The 23236-nt window shown below is 38.5% G+C and overlaps 1 protein-coding gene across 4 annotated transcripts in view; it reads right to left on the bottom strand.

Annotated features, from left to right (window-relative positions):
* Positions 1-2530: 2530 nt before the first annotated feature.
* The window catches only part of PMS1 (PMS1 homolog 1, mismatch repair system component), a 44187-nt gene continuing 23481 nt past the window's right edge, over positions 2531-23236 (bottom strand). For all 4 annotated transcript variants that reach the window (XM_036386460.2, XM_054515363.1, XM_036386459.2 and 1 more), the window contains exons 7-13: positions 21901-22023; positions 20660-20803; positions 18573-19468; positions 14150-14605; positions 13477-13607; positions 4694-4854; positions 2531-2952 (exon numbers count right to left, since the gene is read on the bottom strand). In XM_036386460.2, coding sequence (XP_036242353.1) covers positions 2761-2952; positions 4694-4854; positions 13477-13607; positions 14150-14605; positions 18573-19468; positions 20660-20803; positions 21901-22023 — 2103 coding nt within the window. In that variant the 3' untranslated portion in view covers positions 2531-2760. The remainder of the gene's footprint in view (positions 2953-4693; positions 4855-13476; positions 13608-14149; positions 14606-18572; positions 19469-20659; positions 20804-21900; positions 22024-23236) is intronic.

The raw sequence follows: 23236 nt of genomic DNA, 5'->3' as shown, positions 1-23236 counted from the left end.
CTGCAGGCAAAGGCAGCCTTTGTGTGCTTCCCCGAGAGCCTAGTGGGGTTCACCGTGTGGCACCCGTGCTGATGCAATGGCAGAATCCTTCTCCAGAACTCCTGCCTCAGGCCAGGCACACCATTTAACTGCTTCCAACTTGGAAAGCTACAACCGGGGTATTTCCATTGTTTGAACAAAGAACATAAAATGGATGCATCATTAGAGGCATCAGTGAGAACATCTCTAAGAACAGAAAGTAACAATTCTTTTTGTTCACACCGGATAAAGCAAGGAGAGACCTCCACCCTGTCCTATCTAAAGCCATCTCCCATCAGCAGAACAACTCCCAATTCCAGCTTGCAGTGCCAACCACGAGTAGTGTGGCGGGGAGACACCCAGACTTACAGCTCCAAAGGCATGCTCCAGCAGTCACTGCTGGCACCCAGCCACACAACATCCCCCAGAGACAGAAAACAAACTGTATCTACACGTACCTAAGGAAGAACTCCAGAGCAGCTCTCAGAGGTGCAAGTCCAACAAACACAGCAAGGAAAGAAGCTCCAACTCATAATTACCTAACCTGGAGCACCTGCACTTAAAATCCTCGTGCTAATTTGCTTCCATAGCAACTAAATGACCCTGGCACCTGTGAATACCATTTGCCAATCACGTTCAGTCCTCAGTCTAGGGCCTGAATACCAATTAAGACTTGTCCTCTTGATATAGACTCAAGTGTTATGAAAGATGCTAGCACTGGCTTCAGTATAATTAGGATATAGCTATCTTACCTTTTGGAAAAGAAGCAGCAATTATTTATCTTATTAAATACTGAGTATATTATACTCCAAACTGACTAAAGTGGTGCAGACATTAATTTAATTTCCAACAATCTTAGGAGATAAACTTCCATTCTGCCATTCTGCAGCTTGCTTCTGGCTTTTCTAACTGTAATGGCACCTCTCTAAACTCTCAGAATTTGTATTCCAACAAGAATAAAAATAAACAAACTATAACCTTCTATATCCCATGCAAGGCTGGGATCCTGTTTCCCCATCAGAGCCAAGGGTCACGTCTCCTTTCTCTATCTCCATCCACCTAGTCACTTCGATTCTAAAAATTCACATCTTCTGCACTGAGTGACATTTAGAGCCAAGTGTCCAGTTTGCAATTGACATTCTCATTTTGTACCTTGCTACCATTAAGCTTGGAAAGACATCCTGCTTATGCCCTCTGCTCATCCTTGCTCTTTATGAAAAGGACAAACTTACTTTAATGGCATAAAGAAATAATCATAAAGGTCCCCTCCCCCTGCAGGGAGCAGGGACATCTTCACTAGATCGAGTTGCTTAGAGCCCCATCCCACCTGACCCTGAGTATTTCTCCAGATGGGGCATCTACTGTGTGTCTGGGTAGCCTGCTCTAGTGCCTTACCACCCTCATTGTAAAAAAAACTTCTTTCTAATATGTAATCTAGATTGATCCTCCTTTGGTTTGAAACAATTACCTCTTGTTCTGTTGCAACAGGCTCTGTGAAAAAGATAATCATTGCCTTTCAGGTTAGAATTTACATGTTGTGATGTATGGCTGTGATGTGATTTCTTGAATTAGTTCACCACTTCAGCATCAGTGACTTAAACATTCAAACCCTACGTTTGACTTGTGTGGTCCAACACTCCTGTCCACAAACTAACTTGCACTTGGGTCTTTCAGCAACCTTTAACCATTTACCCTGCAGCCACAGAAACACTACACAGCTAGGTCCTACCACCACATTTTCATAGTGCCAAGGTTTGCAAACAACAGCAGGGGATAAACAGGAATTTTCAGGTGAGTTTGAAACTTTTAAAACATACTCTTCCAGAGACAGGGCATCTGCTGTGCACAGAAGGCCTAGGGGGTAGGTTTACAGAAGTAGGCCACTACTTGAAATAGAGGAGTAAACATTGTGTTCTGGTAGAAGAGAATGAACCAGTTTACCAAAATCAGTAGCTCTCTATATAGCAGACTATGCCCTAGTTATGCCACATTCTCCCTGAGGGAGGACAGTTTATGTTTCCCACCCCCAAACAGTTTGTGTATAGCACTGCACCAATAAACATCTATGGGCACCTGATTTCAGTGCTAACCTGTGCTCCTGTGACTCACATCCATTCTGCTTTCATGGAACTGGCCAGTTTTTGTTGATCTGAAGTTTTAAAACTTTTGTACTGAACTTTTGAGAACCATACTTCTGTAAATGTAGAATTTTTGGAGACTGGACATTACTACTGTCAATACTCATTTACATGAGCTAAGAATTTCCAAATAGAAATACAACAGCATAGTAACTCCATATGGCATAACTAACTATAATAACTGCATATGGCAATGCCATATTCAAATACTTACAGCTATCTGGCATTCCTTTGAATATTAACAGCTGATGTCCTTAGTATAATAAACTTTGCCATGCTGTGTTGAAAGTAACTTCTAACCACTTCACATCTAAAAAAATTCTGACATACTGGTATTTCTTAAACCTGCAGCAGTAAGAGAAGGAGGAAACCAGTTGAGAACATTTCTTTAATAAATTCTTTTTAAAAAAATAGTGGTGAGTTGGTTTTCTACAGTATTTTTTTCTGTTTTCAAATAGAATTTTTATTTAAATAAAGTCTTAAGGATGTGAACATGTAACAATGAAAAGTCATTAAACAAAAGCTTTACACAAAATATACTGAAATTACAGAGTAGTGATCAAAATTAAGCAAGAGAAGTATGACCCCAAACAAAATGTTCCATTTACTGAGTAATTTCCATGGAGTTGTGCTTGTCAACTTCTGGAATATCTGTTAAGTGATGAAAAAAAGGACGACCATGAACGCAGCCTTTATTTTCCTTTCCAAGCTGTTGCTTCATCCTGTAAATTGTGTTTTGCACATCTTCTTTTGACAAATGTAAGGGCAGCTGCCGAGCTAAACGTACTGCTTCTCCCTGTGGAAAGGAAAAACAAAACCAAAACCCCAATAGTTTTAAAGTACCACTTTTTAGCACATCAGCCTGTGGCTACCAGAAAGCAGGAATTAAAAACTCACTGTTTAAAGGTCATCCTTTTCTGCAGCTCAATATTTCAAATCTCAGAAATCTAAATATAACTTTAAACATTTCTTATTGGTCAGTTCATGACATTTCTATAATGGAGGCATGCACAGTCAGCCCCCTGGTTATGTTTGCACTCCTTTAGCCTACTTTTGCAAGATGCTTTGTGTTTCTGATTTCCTGTTGTCACCAGCATCAGCTGTACATGTTTAGCAGTTCACAAGACACATTTCACACTACAAACTTTAGAAGTCATAAATTATTTCAAGCTATGTAATAAACAATTTGAAAAATACTACAGCAAAACTTCATAGATTAATTTGTATTTACTATGGTCTATTGCATCCGCTTAACACTAGAAAGCAGAAGTGACTGCTAAAGTACCCACACTCAAAGAACTAAAGAACTTCAAAAAGAAGTTTTGTTTCCTCCTCCAAGATGGGCCTTCCTGCCACTGCCTTCTCTTCTGTACTTAAGTCATGTTACCTGGACAGAAATGTATGTGGCACACAGCCTCCCTTCATACTGTACAAACCTGAGCACCATTCATAATGATTTCATCTAAATCATCTCATTTTCTTTGTCTGACATTTTCTCCCACTCCTCCAAGTGGGAAAAAGTTCACTGTGGCCTGTTTTATACCCTGGAAGGCTGCTGCTTCAACCATAACCCTATGCTTTCTTCTGCATCTATCCACTGACAGCAAAAGCTGCAGACATGCTGCCTGCTCAAACATGAAATGAATGATTAAAGTAGTGATTCTGAACATGACAGTGAATGGTAATTCCAGTGTTTAACCTCCCAGAATGGTCAAAAAATTCAGTGCTTATTTCTGAATAACAGTTTTGTAGTTTTTTTACAAACCATTCCTGTCTCAACACTGAACTTATCCTTCTTTAAGCTTCTTTCTGAGTGCATGAGTACATAACAGAATCACTCGCTGCAAAGGCAGCTTACCACCCTCAAAAGATAGGGAAAGGTTTGTGTAATAATGCTTAAAAGATAAAACACATACCCTGTGTAAGTATGTGCCTAGGTCCCAGTTTGAAGGAACCCAATTTATGTTATAAATGAGGCATGTTATAAAGGCCTAAGTAAGAAGAGACTTTACATATATTCTAGTAACCTTTTTGAAAAGAATTGGAATTGAAGGGCATTAGTGAAACAGCTAGACAGGAAGTGATTACTACTACTGTTGGTTACTCCAGCTTTAACTAGTTCCACATCTATTAGTTGTCTCTGAAACTTCATGCATTTATTGTCTCTGGATGGACAATTTATTTATTTGCACAGAAAACATTAACATGAGTCACTGCCATTCTGTGGCAGTTTTGTATCCTAACATGGAGAAATGCCTTTCCAGTTTGAAAAGTGCCTTACAGAGGAAACACTTTGGGAAAATCACCTTTTGGTATGTGTTATATCACACTGGGTGACTGCTTTTGGGTATAACTGATGGAAGCATTTTGGTAAGGGATACACAACTCAGAGAGGATATGACACTCTTTTTCAAGAGCAACTTGTTTAGAACACAATGAAATTAATTAGAACACAAAGCTGAAGAAAGATTTTCAAGCTGTTTCAGTAATTATTACAAGTTTAACTGCCTAACACTAAAAGAAAGCTTCTGTCTCACCTCCAAGTAATTTATCACTTTCAGAGGCCTACATTCATATACTTCCTTTGCATTTCTGTTAACTACTGCATTCAGAATTTCTTTCAAATCAGAAATTCCATAATATGGCAGACAATTTGCCATCCCTTCTATTTCCAGATGACTTTCTGCAGCCGAAACACCTGAAAATACAAAAACAAAACAGTAATTCATGCACTGCTTTGATTTCTATTCTATAGCAATTCACAGAAAATTAAACTGATGCAAAGTAATTTAGTACTTTAGTCCAATACAATTAGGAAACTTTTTTGTTCCTTCCTTGGAATGAAAAGCATTTATTTGCACAATGTTTCATTATGATGATGTGTGTTTATTCACATCACAAATGTCTCAGCTTACATTAATCCAAATCCTAGCTGGCACTGTTTAATGCTTAAAACATTTGCAGCATTCCTAGTATTGAGCACAGCTTTAATGAAAGCTTCTGTGACTTTAATTAAACATACATAAAATTAAAGTTGAAGCTAGCAATAAAACACAATTTAGTTTGAAAAAAATTAAAACAGTGTTGGCACTATTTCCTCTGTAAGTGGTTTAAACATCTGTAGAGTTCAAATGTTATCATAACAAATTTGGATTCTATTGAAATAAAAAGCAGTTTTTTCTCCTACCACATCTGAGGAAAAATTCCAACCCATATAACTAGAGGCTCTGTGACTGACTTTATATTATCATTCATATGGTATCACTATTGGAGCAGGTAACACTTTGAGTAGGAATGATGAAAATTAAACAGCCTTTCTAACAGAATATCTATTTAAGCATTGAGGTCTATATGATTTCCCTTCTTATTCACATTTCAGGAAAAGAAAATTGATTGAAGTTGTTCTGGTATAGCAACTTTTTTCCACTGCCAGTTAGAAGCAACTTCTCTGGTGGTCAGGCTCACATTCTCATTCAGACTATCCTCTCATTCATGTTGTGTGCACAGAAACCTCAGCCCAACAAGCACAGCTACCTTTGCTTTTCCTCCTGTACAAACCTAACAAGTACAAACTTTGACACAGACATAGAAAAAGTGAATTACTAATGAAAATAAATCCACTCTCGTGTAATGGCTCCAGGTAGGATAAATTACCTTCAGCTCAAGTCATAAATGGTTTTTGTAAAGTCAAAAGAGCTGGAGACAAATAGATTGCTCCAAGGTGGATTAAACTAACAAACCCTCACAAGGGATAATTCCTGTTCCTAATCCAAACAAAACCATGAAATATTTCAGAAGTGAGAGAAAATATATATGCATCATAAGTCAGCTAGATGTACTTTCATTACTGGTAGAATGAAGCTCAGTTATCCATGTCCAGGCACTATCTGACAGTCATTAAATAAGATGAACAGGATAACTGTGCAAGTTGAAACTTTTCCTAAATACTGGTGTGTCACTGGGTAAATAATGCTCTTGGGCCTCTTTAGGCTTCATGGCATGAGATACTTTGACCAGTGGGAATTTGATATAGGGAACAGCCCCTCATCCCCCCTCCCCCCAAAAATCACATAACCTTCTTCCAGCTATGTAATAAACACTGCTTTACATCTGAAACCTTATTTCATTTTTCACCTAGCATTGTCTTCCTTCTCTTTTTCAAGCTGCTTTTCCCTAATTGCAGCCAGCAAGCAGAGACGTATTTTTATATAATACTGTAAAACCTGTGGTCAGATTCAGCTTAAAGCAAAATGTTAAATTATATGAAAGTGTGCCAGATATAAAGGTGAGAAAAGATGATGTACTATACTAATATTTCCCCATGGGCAAGCCTGTCAGTAAAGGACAGGAGGAAAATATAAAGTCTCTTTTCAAAATCACCTTCAGCTATTTTTTCTTACTTTTTGTCCTATTTTTGATTTAATTACAGATCAGATTTGAGGAACTATTCCAGACCATTTGATCATGCTGCTTTCTCTCTAAAATTATAACTTAGTCTATTTGAAAACCTTTTAATAATTACCCCTCTATTTGCTACCAAAGACAGGACACAAACTTTTTAAAGTTTCAGGTATTTAGACATTCTGTTTATAAACCTGTATTTCCCATAGTTCCTTTTAAAATTATATGACAGTGAGGTTCTGAATTTGCAAAACATTTCCTCATATACTCTTCAGCTTCACCAATAGCCATTGTTCCATCGGCAAATTCTGACAGCCAGATTTGGCTTCACCATCTTCCTCTTTCATCTAAAAGTCAAAGTGGGCTTGAAAGAGTTTAACATAAGAACAAACAATACAAACTCTGGCTAAGGGAGGTTTATTTCTTTGGTATTTCTGTTTGTGTGCCACTCTTCTTTTCTGCTAACAGTCTTTAAACTGCAAAGAAGCCCCATTGCATGCTGATTAACAAGTATTTATCTGCAAGCCTCTGCAAGAACTCTGATATTGGCAACATTTGATGATTCAAGCAGATGTCCAAGCCTCAATGTACTTGTAAATTTTTAACAAAATATATATTAGGATTTTTGAGCAGTTCTCAAACAGTTGCCATAGTAGTTTCTCTGAAATACTTTGCAACTTCCAAGGAAAGTGTTTCCATGAACAAATAAACTAGCTTTCAAATGAGTAAAAATGTGGATTTCTCATTGTTATGAATTTCCCCTTTCTCCTTCCAAATGAAGCATTTACAATCATCTTTGCATAATTGCTTCTTGATGGCCAGGAAAAACTGCTCCCTTCCAGCTGCTACCTAGATTAGGTGACACTATAACACTGTCTATCTCCCAGTCTATGGTCAGAATCAAACTGAAATTGAATTGCAGTGTGGTTTTCCACTGGTGGATTACAAGAGCTGAGGCAGTTCATATCACCAAGAACAATGGGTTATTTAACTATTACTGCTCTTACAGGCCTTATAAGCACATTCTTTGGACATACTCATGTTGACTACATGAGGCAGAGAATTCTACCCTAAAAGCCTGCCTTGGAGCATGGCCCAAGACCCAGCATTGATACAATACCAGCTAAGGTGTGTTCCTTGGTCTCAGTTCCTCTCCAGCCAAGAATTCCCATCTCTCTCTAGGCCTTTCCCAAAGGCAAACAGACAGATGTGCAGTGAAGGCACATATAATAAACACATCTTAAGAAGAACTGGACAGAAAGTAATCCATCTTACTTCTTGAAGTGTTCCCTGCACGTAGGGGTCACTGTGAGCAAACAAATGCCTGGCAGGTCCCAGAACACTGAGTATTAAGTAATTTGCTTTATTAAGTAAAAGCAAACAGACTGCTCTCCCAAAGGTAGCATCACTTGAAGCCTCAGTAAGGCCAGAACATGAGGGGGTGGGAGGGCAGTGGAAGACAGACTGGAGCTCAGCGTCACAGCTTTGCAAATTACAACAACTGGCACATTCCACAAAGAAACCATTGATTTTGCCTAACTGACACACTGACAGCAAGAAGTGTTTTCTTGGCTATTTCACAACATGTTTTTCACTGTGAGCTATCCAGAGAAAAATCTAGTTGAAAACTCCTTAGACTGATGAGCAGTTAATATTAAGAGAAACAGGGAGACAATACAAAGATCTTAGTCTACCAAAAACATGAAGCAGATGGGGCACTTCCAAAATCTAGGATATTTGGAACAACTCTGGCTGCAGTCATATAGTCTCTGAAGAGAGTAAAGGTAGATTACCTTTCTGTCTTCTAGCAAGAACACATTCAAGAGGCAGACAGCCTCAAATGAAACAATAGGCAAGGAAGGCCTCCAACTCCCACACTCTTGCAAAAATTAACATCCAAAGGTGCATTTGTGAAAATAAAGACATTTAAGGAGCTTCCCCACCAAAATGGCAGAACAAGAACAAAACTCCACGTGGAACTGAGTTCCTTCCAGGAAGTAAACAGCTAATTAGACCTTTCAAAAGCCTACTCGGAGTAGTTTATCTAGTGCCACATGGCACCATGGGGTTCAAAGCAAGGCCTGAGAGAAAGACTCCTGGTAAATTATTAAAGTAAATAAAGCTCAGAACTACTCCACTAGCTAAAAGGTATTGGCCATTAAAGAACTTAGTTATATTTCTATGAATTCCAAGCACTGCAAAGAAATAAGATTCAGTTTCTGAGTATTAATCCCAGGATTAATGCAAGATTAATGAATGAATAATTTTTTATCCTATGAATGACAGTGCCCCTAACATGTCATCCAAGTAAGGAAACATTAATACTTTCTGGGTGGGTTCTTTTTCAAGTAAGAAACCATAAGTACGAAAATCTTCATAAAAAGCCCCTCTGTGCCACAAGTTACCAGAAGCTAAGATTCTGAACTGCAAAGAAGCATTTTTAAAAAAGATCAGTTGAGATGCAAACCTAATGCAACACAGGAATTACTGGTCACCTTCCAGACTAAGGCAGCTGCTCAGTTTTTTTTTAAATAAATAAGCAGTCAGTTCTACAAAACACCCCAAGGAAATAAGGAATAAACCTATGGTCCTATATTTAAATTTAAATTGCTATAGTGATGCCTAGAGAGCTACCTGGAACAGAGGCTGGACAGAGTTAAAGGAATAAAGCAGGAATTTATTAAAAGACCTTCAAAGGATACACTTTGGGCAAGTACAAGAGCCCGGCTGTGGCTCTACCCAAGAGGGACCCTGAGCCACAAGTTTTCACACTTTTATAAGTTTTGATTTATTTAAATATTGGGGTTAATTGTTCAATTACAGCTTGAGGTTAAGAAGTCCCATCCTCCCAGACTGCTCTCTTCAATTTGCCAATGTTTACGCTTTTTGGGCCTGAAGCTGCAATGGTGTCCTTGGTTCTCAGGCTGGAAAAGGATTGTTTTGTCTGACTAAACTGTGAGGAGAACTTGCTCACACTTTATATGAAGTTTAGAGTTACACACTAAGGCAGTACAGATTGTGAAAAATATGAAAGCTAAAACTTAAGGCATCAATAGTTATCTAGGAAACTGTCCTAGTGGAGTGTGCAATACCAAAGACAAGAGGTCCAGTGTTCCAAGTTAACATCTGGGTATTATGAGTAGACTTAATATATGGCAATGAGCAACAATACTCTGGGTCCTTCTCTTTGGTAGAAGAATATCTGTAGAGATTTAAACAAATAATCAGTGCAACCTACTAGACTGACAGTCCTCTTAAGAAACCACCATGGGTCAAGGAAAGCCTCTTCTATGACTAAAACATCTGAATGTCAAATTGGAGCAGCTAAATTTCCTTTGCTCTTGTTTTGGGAGGTATCTTAGAGCTATGATGGCATCACAGACTTATTTGCATGGATCAACAGAAAGGCTTGTTATTTTGCAAAAAGAAATTACTAGAAATACCACTAGCACGTTGAAATTCAAACTTAAAGAAATCAATCAATTAATCAACCAATCAATAAATTTGCTTGTGATGTAAGAGGATCTCTCTGTCAGAAAAAATAAACTTTCTACTACAGAAAATAAAACTCTTCACTCAGGATGAAAAAGGAAGCCATGCATATAAACAAGTGCTTCTAAGTGTCTATTAATGAGAAATAAATCAATCAGCAGTCAGAAAGGAATATCTATTATGACCATATCAGGGCTGAAGTCCCAGAGGAAAACACAGACTTCTGAATATGCTGCATCAGACCCTGGCAGAGAGAAAGAGCTGGTAGTTCAGTTCAGCTGAGAAACAGCAAATACTAGGACTGATCCAATTAATCCAAAAAGATAGGAAAAAATTAGTTACAAAGGTTGTGTGCACAGAGAATGGGATTTTGCTGTGCTCCTATGGATGCTGCTAAGGAGAAACTCTCCAGTTACCATGGGTTAATGGCACATTTCCATTCTAGGACCTGTCCACAGCAAGCATCATCCACCATGCAAAGTAGGAACCTCTGGCCCAAAAACTTGACAATATATCCTGAAGAAATACAACTTTTCTGAAGGAAATCCTAGTGCAAAAACATCAGAATGCCTCTCTTTCAGGATGTGTCTGAATTTCAAAAACCCCACAAAAACAGACACTGAATACAGACAGTGAAAAAAGGTAATGCTTCTAATAAGGATTGTGAAAGATGTTTTATGAAACAAACTGGTTCTTTAGAGTTGAGAATTCCTACAGAATAGGAGTAAGTGGGACAAATCACTCCTGATATGCAAGTCCCCTTCTGTAAAGATTATACAAGAATCTATGAATTAAATAACCTTAAACTTCATAGTGAAATTCCCAGAGAAGGACACATTAGGAATGTTAAAAATTAATACCTGTGTGTCTAAAAAATCAACTCTAATAAATATTTGTAGAAGATAGTGTATTTCAGGGACAAGTTTAAGAAAAAGAGGAGAAACTGATTAAGAAGAAATCCTTAGGTCAGCTGGAAAAAAGCTGGGAAGAAGAAAGAAATTCCATTTGTTTGCTGGTATTTCTACCTTCATCTACAGTGGCATGCTCTTTAAATAAAAAAGGCTGTAACCACTATAATGTCATCAGTAGAAGCTTATAAACATGACTGACAAGACTCATGTTCTTAACTTTTCAGTCAAGTAGTTAAAATAGAAAAGTGGGACAAAGAACTGAATTAGATTCCCATTCTTTACTGGGCTATTCCTATGGTTCATCAACCTCCACAGTGCATACAAAGCACTTTCACTAACTGTAAACCAAACGAGAACAGTTTCCTTGAGGTTTCATTTTCTTAAATTTACATCTTAGGAGCACAGGATGGGAAGACTACATCCCATTTACTGTGTCAAGTCCTTTGCTATTATAGTGTTAAAATGCTGCTCTTAAACTAAGCAAGCTGTCTTAAAGATAGTTTGCCATTAGGTTTTGGCCAAGACAGCCACTTTTGCTCACAGTAGTTAGTATGGGCTGGTTTGGATTTGTGCAGGACACAGTGCTGGTAAGGGCAGGGATGCTTTTGTGACAGCTGAGCAGGGCTTACACAGCATCAAGGCCCTTTCTGCTCCCCACCCCACCCCACCAGCGAGGAGGCTGGGGGTGCACAAGGAGCTGGGAGGGGACACAGCTGGGCAGCTGATCCCAGCTGAACCAAGGGACATTCCAGACCATGTGGCACCAAGCTCATAGAGCTGGGGGAAGGAGAAGGAAGTGGAGTGCTGTGATGATGTTTGTCCTCCCAAATGACCATTCCATGGGATGGAGCCCAGCTTTTCTGAAGACAGGTGAACACCTGCCTGCCCATGGGAAGCAGTGAATTAATTCCTTTTTCTGTTTCATTTCTGTACACAACTTTTGCTTTACCTGTTAAATGGTCTTTATATCTCAACCCACAAGTTTTCTCACTTTTACTCTTCCAGTTCTCTTCCCCATCCCACTGAGAGGGGAGTGAATGAGTGGCTGTGTGGGGCTGAGCAGCTGGCTGTGTAACCATGAGACATCTGCAGTACTACAAGACTGGTCAACAACTTTCTGTTGTTGCTTAGAAATAAACTAGAAATTAAACTCTTCATCCAGGATGAAAAATTATTTATCTTCAAATTTTCACATTCAATTTATTCATCTCTAGGTACATTAATTAGATTTTGAGCAAACTTAGAATATCAGGAGGTAAAAAAAAAAGTTGGTGAGCAAAAGTGCTAAGCCACAATCCCTCTCTCCCATACTTGCCTAAGGACATATCATAGATGTCCACAGCTTTTGATCTGCTTGTCTGAGTAAACCATGTAAGAGCAGCCTATTACAGTACATGCTTTATTTCCCTAATCATTCACTCCATGATTATTATCAAGATTAATATCAACACCTCTTCTCCTGAGGTGTTGCTATTTATATAGAGATTTAGTCAGTCAGAAGGAAGTTTCCCTGTTTTTGCTGTGCATGATCCAGTAAGAAAAACAGCTTTGGCTCAGTTCTTCACAAGAGCCAGTCTCTGAGTGAAGGAGTTAGTCTACATCCCTTTTTTGTACCTACCCTTAAAAGATCCCATATGTTACAGTACATCTGTCATCACTGTACATATGTGGGGATCTGTAACACATGAAGCTATAGCATTTCTAATAGCTCTTATGGCCAATCTTTTCCCTGAGCTGTCAGCTAGGTGCTACCCCCAAGGAAGCTTGCTTTTCTTGGAATTCTGCTACAGAATTCGTGATCTGCAGAACCTCCACTGGGTCACCCCTGTGTTTCCAGCACATCCTAGAAAACATTCTTCAGAAATATGTAAAGACCTTTGACTTCTCTTGATAAAGTAAAAAAAAAAAAATCTATGAAATGCATTTTTCTGTGAACAACAGAGAGGTATTGAAAAGTACACTCCTTCAAAATGTATTCAGATCAAACTCTGAGAAAAGGTGTGGTGATCCTTGACCATCTCTTTGCTGGCCCCTTTGGGCTCTGGGTTACAATTTTAATAGAAAAGTATGACATTAACCAGGATCCAGCTCCTTACTGGACCTCCATAATGCTCAGCAGTAAAGTAGTCAGCTAAAGCACATACTTGCAGAAGGTGCCTGGGCTCAGGAATTCCTGTCAGTTTAACCTAAATTATATCAGAATAGCAACTGAGGATATGGGCATTGAGCATTTTGAGAAAAGAAGAAAGAATTGAGGAAAACATGCATTTCAGAGCATTCTTTGAAATACTATTTAACTTTTCTCTTCAGTCATCAGTTTCCATTACTCCATGTTCTGTGTGGAGGATTACATTCTCTGCCAAGAAACAAAATCTCAATGGTAAGGAAAGCAGAATGCTAGTGCTTTAAATGACAAGGTGATGCAGAATAACATGATCCATATTAACAATAATTTAAATCACTGAATCATAGGAAGCAAGCTCCAATGCAACTAATAGATTTTAAAACCATCATACCTTCTATCACTTTTATCTGGAATCCATTTGCTACAAGCCTTGGATCTGACAAATAACCTGATCCATGGAAACTCTGGTAATTCTTCGGCATTTTATAAAGAGCAGCCATATACTGAGATCCACCAATAAGACTGGAAAAAAAAAATCCCCAAGCGTTAAAAACCAACATCCCTTATATGAAAATTACAAGCGTACAAAAACCACAGAAAAAGATATCAAGTGATAAGGAGTCATCCAGATTTTATAAAGTATTTTGGAAAAACAATTGTTTAAAGAAAGAAAATGAGAACTATTCACTTATCTTAGTGAGAGGACTGAGCTTAGGCATACAGTAATAATAATTTTATCAGCCATTTCCTAATTCTTGGAGGAAAATCAGTTATAGTGAAGTTGTGAAAATGTGGAGCATTTAATTTTCTTCTGGGAGAGAAATTTGTATTTGATGCACTACCAAGGAAACTGGTCAAAGATCATACTTATTTCAACTAGAATAAGACCAAGTGTGCTCAGTACTTCAAGATAAAATGTATAAAACCCAAACTCTGTTTTAATAGATAAGTGAGTGCACAAATAAGCCCAGCATTAGCAAACAGGGCCTTGCCAGAGTTTACTGTAAATAATTATCAACCGATGTTTCAAGTAATATATACATTTTTGCTCAATAGTACTATACCTGTCTGTTAACACAATTGGATTGTCCAGTTTCTCTACTGGAAGCTTATGGTTCACCAATAATCTCTTACATAGCAGGGCCTCTTCCAGTCTATATGGATTCAGCAACTTGACATTTTTTTCAGTAGCGAGTATCCAGACATCAGGAAAACTCTGACGACGGATCAGGAAAAGCTCGTGCTCATCGGAAACATTTCTCTCTTGTCTCTGAAGATGACGTCTACAGGAACTCAGTGAAAAAGGCACTGTCACAATTTTCACAGGCTGTTCCAGTTTCCCCTTCTTTTCAATCTGGTTATGAAATATCTTGTCAAGCTTCTGCTGGTCAGATGCAGAACTCTTCAGCTTGGCTTTGTGTTTTTCTGCCTCCTTTGCTGGTCGGTGCATTGGCTGTGCACTGGCTTTCTTGACCTCTCTGTTGTACCGTTCCTGGTCCTTAGTGGCTTTTATTTCATAACTTGAAGGAGAAAACAAACCAGTAGCATCAGGAGATAAAAAGCTCCAGACCCCAACCCCTACCACACTAAAGCAGAAGAAAAGGTAACCATTTCAAGAGCCAAGAACCACATGCATGGTCCATTCAAGTACCCACATCAATACACTGCCCACCACGATGAAGATGGTGATGGTGCCTCTATTACATCACATCTTGAACAAAAGCTGGAAATTTTCCTTCAAGACAGCCAGCAAAACCTCAATTACTGTAAGGGGAGGAACTATTACTGTAAGGAATAGAGTACATCATATAAAGACCTACAGCAAGGTTCTTTTCACTTCAGTCCCTTGTTTAATTTGCAATCAAACGCAAAGGAGTTTTTTGTCACAGGCTCATCCAGCTCAACTCACAAAGTAGTTTGAGCTTCTAGAGCTCTACAGCCTTGCAGGGGAGGCCATGGGGCCAGCAGGACTTTGGAGCTTGAGTAATTCCCAAGCCCTGGGTCTTACTTACTTAGAAGCGTATTTGATTTCAAATGGCCTAAAATTAGCCAGATGAAGTGTAAGAATAGAGGATATGAATGATTATCACAGAAATCTGTAAGTAATAATCAATCTTAAAAGTTTTTCAAAAGCAGTCAATAAAAAGCTACTCCTAAATGCTGTCTAAATGGTTAAAACATTACTACATACTAAACCTCTACAACATGAATGGATTCTTAATGAGTTTATAAATGTCAGTGAGATAACTAAACTTTTATAGGTCCCAGGTTTATGCTTGTCTACTGCTTATGAATTTTACTTTTCTGAAAGCAAAGGTTGTGATTTGCTGAACTCCCTCTTTTTGCCCTTATTTGATACCTGAATTCTAGAAGGTAATTCAAACCAGTCTAATCTTCAATTAAAACAAAACCAAAAAAAAGCAGTACTATCATATGTTAGTATTGGAAATAAGTATTTTAGCTGGTCATATTTATTTATTGCTACTTGCTGGAACAGTTTGATTCAATTATGTGTATGCACGCTGGAAAATTAAGGTCAACAAAAGGGTCACCATTTGCAATTAATTATGATGTGCTAGCACTCACATATGGTACCAATATTTAGTTAACTAAAAAAGTCAGCTTAAATAGTTTCTTGCAATAAATCACGTCCTAGAAAATATGGAGCAAACATTAAGATAAAAAACATCTGCTCCTTTTAAAATGAATGGATGAAATCACTTGAACAGAATTTTTTTTAATCCCAAATTCATTTACAGCTTTGACCAGATCAATAAATACTTTGTTTTGAACAGACCTAACTGTAATGCAGGAAAATATTTAAATGTAGGAGAATTGAGCCTTCAGTGATCACTGATAATCCAAAATGAAAGCACTTCCAACAAGTCCAACTTGCCTGTCAGTTTAGGCTACCACCAGAAAAATTCTAGTCTTCCAAACTTTGATTGTGAGCATCTTCCAAATTCATACATATTAATATCAGTGATTTGCCCAGAACCAAAGAAAAACTGCAGATTTACAAACTATGAGGGAAGAACATCTTTGACTTTCTGAAAATCCTTCCACAGAGGAACATATAATCAACAAGTGCTACAAGAACAGTGTTTCTCTGCTTTGTGAATTAAGACTGCAAATTCAGGATCTTTTTCTGATGCTACAAAACCTAAAGACATGAAAATTTGCAAAATTGGATGTAAGCAGAGAGTGGAAGAGTAGAATGAAGTCTAGTTTCAAAGGCAGCTTTGGTTTAACTAGAAAAATGGACCAATGATATATTCTTTCCCCCTTGCAATGTAAACTCAAACAAAATAATAAGCATACTAAGAAACCCCTTTTAATGTATATCTCTCAGCCCTTATAAGACAAATAATCTCAATTTGAGTATTTGCTGCAAACTCTGACAGCAAAGACCATGCTACCTGAAAAAATATTTCTCCCAAGGTACAAATCTACTCATGAAGAATTACTGCAGAGTGCTGACAAGGTGATTTGTTAGTCCCATGACAATGTGTGTAACTTTGAACCTTTCCTACACCTTCAGGGTAACTACTCCTGCCACTGTTATGGCACTTGGAGGGATTTTCCCACTCCCACCTGAGCCTGATGTGCAGGAAACATGAAGGTCAGAAACACATGCAAGCTGTATTAAGTAAGAGGCGAGTGACTGCAAGGAATGAAATCCTTTGCAAAGCGGGGGGGGGGGATATGTGATGCTGCCAGCATGGACATGCATGGAGCTTTCCTCCTCTATTATAACCTAAAGACCATAACATTTGACATTCCGGTTGTGTAATAAATGCTGGCTTGTTTTGAAAAGGCCATCCTGTGTCACTACGAGACATCTGGTGCTTGTACTACTCCCAAAAGGGATTTAAATTAATTGAGACCCGATGGAGGGGCCACAGAGAAACAGAGATACTGAAACCATTGCACAAGGCAGGACTTTATCACAGAAGGATGAAGGACTGGAGCCCAGGAAATGTGGGGTTGTGCCAGCATGATGCACAAAGTAGAGCTGTGGCACTTGGCTGCCCTGATGTATTTACATTTGTTGTTACCTCTAGGTGGCCCAATTTATCCAGAGTACCTGGAGGCAAGACTCATGTTCTCTGCCACAAGTCCTTCTGGATTGCTGCTCTGCAGGAAAAGTTGTCTGTGTATCTCCTCCTATTTGCTATTCTCTGAGGCAATTTTAGGATCATAAATGTGGAAAGGTAAACCAAAGCTGGTATTTATAGATACAGCTAGTGGTGAATTCCTACTTTCCTTCAACAGCCATGGGACTCAATTCTACATATAAGGAAAATATATATACACTGTGTGTAATATATTGCATTCAATCCCACATATAAGGAAAACTTGATTGCCAGAGGTCTCCTTCCTGAACTAATGCAAAGTTAATCTGTAGGCACACTCTTTAACATAACAGTTGTACCAGGAAAGCAACCATGAAATCTCAAAAGCTAAAGCAGAGCAAATTAAAATTTTCTGAAACAGCTGGCAGAACCTTTTGTTTCATTTCATTAAAAGCATGAATATAATTGTAATAGATTTCTACTATTACATTAATATTTCTGCTTATGCAGAGATGGACAAAACACTTTCTCACATGTATGGGTTTGTGACCATGGCATGTTGCTTGCACAGTAAACTTTAAATTAGGTTAACCAGAAGCTGGGGGAAAAGGTTTCAATTAACTCTGATACAGCTAACATTCAGAGCAATGCAGATGTCTGATTAAAATATTTCCTTTTCTTGCAAATGGATTTCAAAAACTCAGTGACAATTCATTTTAGAAAAATATGGAATTTAGCTATTCAGACTGTAATCTAGGAAGACACTTGGTCTTGTTTGAAACAGATTAAAATTTAGACTGTGCTATAGTCTCTGAACCAGCAATGGAATAGCTGGTTAGGGGAAAAAGTAATTCCTTGTGTCATTTGACTGGGTTTTGCAAATACAATTCTGGGATAGCCTTGGTTGGGATACAAATGAAATTTAGAGGAATTGAATTTACCCAATGTTTGAGTACCAAAGTTCCTAAAAAAGAATTCTCACTTTATAGTAACAAAAGTTGAAAAACCTCTGAAGAACTCAACAGCGCATCATCCATCACCGTGCTGGTTTTCAAGGACAGTGCATTGGGAGTGATACTGTAAAGGCTGCCCTTAGAAGTTTGTAGGATTCAGAAAGTTTCTTGCCTGTTATCTTAAATAACTGTTCAGCAGAACTGTCCCTAACTACTGCTGTCCCTAATCCAACTGCTGCACAGCACAGTGGCAGAAGGAGTAATTCCAATCTGCAGTGCACAACTGTACACAGCAAAACACAACTCTAATGTGAAAAAACACCGATTCTGATCCTGAGAAGTCAAAATTCATTATCTATTTTTTCATCAATAACTGGAACATTACAATTTTTTTAATTCATTACAAGTGACTCTTTGGTAGCTTCCAGCTTCAGAAGCAAGACACAGCCTGAACTTACTTCTGTTTTTCCTCTTCATTCAAATTCTTCCACTGCTCTTCAATTGTCAGCAGGATGTCATTCATGCTGGTCTTTGGATTATCATCTATCAATTTTGGACGACACTCATGTGTGAAAAATTCAAATGCAGACTTTGGTTTCTTTATTATTTTGCTATTAATTAAGTCATAAGCTGTCACACGTCCAAATTTTTCACTTATCACATTTTTTTTCTTTATGCTTTGATCTGAGCTTTGCGGATCACTGCTTTTTTCACAAGTGTATTCATTTTGCTTATTAACTGTCCCTCCACCTTCAGGAATCAAGATCTTAACAGGTTCCAGCTTGTCTCCTAGAATGTCTTTAAATGCACTTCCCATACTCCAACTATCAGCAGAGATCTCAGGTAAGACTTTAGGGACTAAGGCTTCCTCATTTTTATCTATTTTGTCAATATTATCAGAACTCAAAACATGCTCATTGGCTTTTTTAGACTCGGGGTCCACAGGAACACTATTACTTTGAATATCAGCCATATTCTGTCCATTCTGTTCCTCCTCACACAATAAATTTAAGGAACTGTCTGGAAAGGCATCACTCTTAGAAGCCTCTCTTTTGTCCAGGCAACTGTGTACATTATCACCACTAAATGTCTGATGATTTAAGCAGATCTCTGCGTTTTTTCCTGCTTGACAGTTTTGCACATCACTGCTGAGTGAAAGGAATGAAGCATGAGCGTGTAGCTCATCATTTCCAGATGGTCCCATTTCATTAGCAGCCACATCTGTTTGGTCTGTTCTATGAACAAACATGTCTTCTGAGGTAACATCTGTTTTATTACTTTCACCAGGGACTGCAGCAGGTAGTGGCCCATACAGTGATTTCAACACATTTTCAACTGCAAGTAAGACAGATTCCTAGAAAAAAAAAAAAAAAAGAAGAAAACACACACACACAAGTGCACCTAAAAATGTAACTGTCAGATACCAAGAATATGGAACAATATGCCAAGTGCTCTTATTTGGAATAATCTTTAGACATGTCTGGGCTGATCACTGCATTTCAGTTGTTCACACATTCCTAAAGACTCTGAACTGGACACTTTCAGCTTCCAATATTTTGTGGACATTCTGCTTCACTAGTTTACTCCGATATCACAGAGCAAATTAAATGCTTTCTTTATAACAGGGTTTTGACTTAAACCAGTATCATGTAAAGTTATTCCTACCTTATATGGAGTTAGAAGTTTACAGCCAAAACAGGTGCACAGCAACATCCAATTTCATGTGGATGTGCTTTCATGGTCCATGTTTCCAATTCAACTTTACACCAAGTGATGGAAATGAGCAAGATAAAAAACCCAAACCCGTAAAAAAATAAAAAGAAATTAAAAAAAAAGAAAAGAGAGAAAAGAAACTCCAACCCTTTTTCCAATGCCAAAGGAAAACTAGATCAAGTGTAAAAATGCTGTATTAATTTTCATACAAGTGACCCTCAACAGGCAGGACACTGACAAGAATAACACAGACAAATACAAAAGGTTTTTATGAATAAGAGGATTAACATATTGGTGTGACTACCTATATTCACTTTGAATAAGCACATTAATAACCACCAATGCAACCTTTCTAATTTTGTGGCACTTAACTGATGTCATCAATAATATATCACACATAATGACAAAATAGTGCTTTGATGAGAAATAAACTCCCCTCCTGCCCACCGTCACCTTAATGGTGGTGTTGAAACAGTGATTACTTGGTTTAAATACGAAGTTAAGCATCAATTTATACAGGGCCACATAACATAATTCCACTTAGCTTCTCTCCCTGTAAAGCCATCTGAAACCAAAGTGGTACATACATATATCTGACAGCATCAAACCTCTGAAATGAACTGGGAAACTAATTTTGAAGAATCCCCCAGCTAGCCTGTTTAGTACTTTTTGTTCAAAACAGTGCTCTGACAAAGGCAAGCTGTCATGTAACTAAAAAAAAACCCCAAAAACCCAGTGACAGTGTTTATGTTTGAACATTCTGGTAGTTCCAGGGCCCTTATCATGCTTATGTAAGGACTGACAACTCAGAAACAGAACAAACCTTAATTACCTTATAATGCAGCATAACTTGTGTTTTATCAGGTGTTACATTCACATCCACAGCAGAGGCAGGTACAGTAATATTCAAGAAGAAAACAGGATATAAACGAGTACAGTCCTTTTGTGTCACCTGACTGTAGTACTGTCGAATTAACTAGAGATTGATGTAATAAAGAGATGTCAGTAAAGGCAATAAAATAGGCAAAAATGCACAGAAACAAATTCTGACATTATAAAAGCATAACTGGTTTGCTGGTTTTGTCGGTTTTTCAACTTAAAGAAACGCTTAAAAGGTCCTCATTTCATGTATGCCAGAATAATCACCAAAAGGCCAGTTCCTGGTGGTTTCCATGCCTTCATAGCATGGAGATAAATGTGATATATAGCCTATTTTCCACGCAGGGCACTGTATTTTTACTTTGTGTGCTGAATCCCACCTTGAATCCTGTCTTCCTTGCTCTTGTTAAGGAACCATCTCTGTCATGGGATTCAAACTAAGCTTTGAACTCCCAGAAGTGCCAGGCACATCAAATAATACATGGAGATGGATTACCTTATTCAGCATTTAACACACCAACATAAGTTCAGGGTTTACATACACAAAGCTTTGCCTGCCAATTGAAAACTGTCATTGTGTCCACTTTAAAACCTGCAGGAACACTTTGGCATAAGCATGATTTTCTTCCCTGGTGATGACAAGGATTAGGACAGCAAGGCTGCTCCAAGTGAAGTGCTGCAAGGTTCAGTAGTGAGAGAAACCCAAGAGTATCAAATTCTGCCTACACGATGCCTAGCTGTAGCCAATGCTGCTGCACTATCACTTTCATTTCTACCCAATGCATACACAAATTTAAAGGGAAAGCATGGGTGCTTGCTTGGTAAGCTCACAGCTGGAAGTGGACAAAATCAGAATTCCCTTATAGGGAATTGCACAGGTGATTTCTACAGGCTAATACAAAGAATCAGCTATTCTGGTATCTTGCATAAAGCATCTGAAAATAATTTTGTTAAACAACAGGAGGTTGTTAACACAACCTCCAGCTCTGTGGTCTGACTGCAGCAAATGGAATAGAACTGAAGCACCAGCAGTGTCAGACTGGTGGAGGGGCTTTCTGTTGTAAATGCTAGTATTTTCACCTGTAATACTCTAAACTGTTGCATGAGGGAAAAAAAGTTGTAGATTGCTTAGGTGTCTCTGTCCTCAAAGAAATCACATTTCTATTCCTTGAATTAAAAGCTAGAGGATGTTACCTTCAGTATTTCCTTCTGAAGAACCGGACGATTATTTATAAAAATGAAACTCCTTTCTGAACTTGAAAGGCTTGTCAAAGAAGTATCTGAGTCAGCTTTTGGGAGAAATCCAGAAAGATTTATCTACAATGATAAAACAAAGACAGTGCAAAAGTCTTTTAAAGAACTCAAAATGTTTTTTTATAAAGGTGAGATAGTAAAACAAAATTGTATGGGAGTCCAAGTCATTCAAATGCATGCACTGCTTCTTGACAGCTACAATATACAAAGATAAAGACAGTAGAGGGAAAAAAAAATAAGAAAGATGGGTTTGTATCTATTTCCCTTGGTCAATTTATTGACTTATGTCCCATTTGGACTGCCAGTTGCAGCAGGATGCTGCCTGGAGCTGAGACTGTGGAGAGCCAGGCCAGCAGCTCTTGGCTTGCTGACTGTGGGGTTGCCAACCTAAGCCTTGTCCAAGCCAAAGGCACAGAGTGCTGCCCAACCTGGCCAGGGCAGCAGTGAACCACCCCTACAGGGAAAGCCCAAAACACACAATCCCTCCTTCTCTATGTAGAGAGCACCTTAAATAGCCTGTCACAGGGCATTTATTCAGGGCACCTAAATTTACCTACGCCACCTGTATCCAAATCATCTGACTCTCAAGAGTGCTGAGCACCCACGATTCACAGGCTGCAGCAGAACCTGTGAGCACAGCACTGCCAGGGAGCCTTGGAAACAGCACATGATTTGTGTACCTAACATGAACTCCAAGTTTTAAGATTTTTCTGTTGAGATTCTTTAACAGGTTTTTCAGGTCAAAATAAGGCTGATGACTCGTGCTGCTTGTCTCATCTCTTCCCCCTCTCCCTCACTAAGCAACTTTGAAACTGTTGGATGGATTTCAAATCAATCTGATAAAGAAGCAGAAATCCCAAAGATGTATTTCCACAATTCCTCTGATAACTGACAGCTGTTTGGAGAGAACAGCCTCAAGATAATGACCTTACTAAAGAAAAGGCAATTGGAACTTTTCAAAAGCCAGGAACAGCAGCATGCAAGAAACGACATCCTGGGCATCCCACATCCTGCCCCACACACTGCCCTTCTCCACCTGCCCAAACTAACAGGTGAAAGAACACTGGGGCAGCATGAGGATTTTGGAGATATGAGAAAGTCTGGAGAATGTTCTGGTAGCAGGGTGGATCACTGAACACAGAAATGAGTCCTCATAAGCTCTGCTTTTGGCAGAACCCCTTGTATTTGCTAAAATCCAAATTATCATGCATTTGAAATGGAATTTAAGATCCATGGGACTTGGCCTACCCTTCCCATTCATCTACGTCACGCAGCT

The sequence above is a fragment of the Molothrus ater genome, chromosome 7 (genome assembly GCF_012460135.2).
Source record: "Molothrus ater isolate BHLD 08-10-18 breed brown headed cowbird chromosome 7, BPBGC_Mater_1.1, whole genome shotgun sequence".
NCBI classification, from domain to species: Eukaryota; Metazoa; Chordata; class Aves; order Passeriformes; family Icteridae; genus Molothrus; species Molothrus ater.
This window is presented reverse-complemented; position numbering and strand designations above follow the sequence as displayed.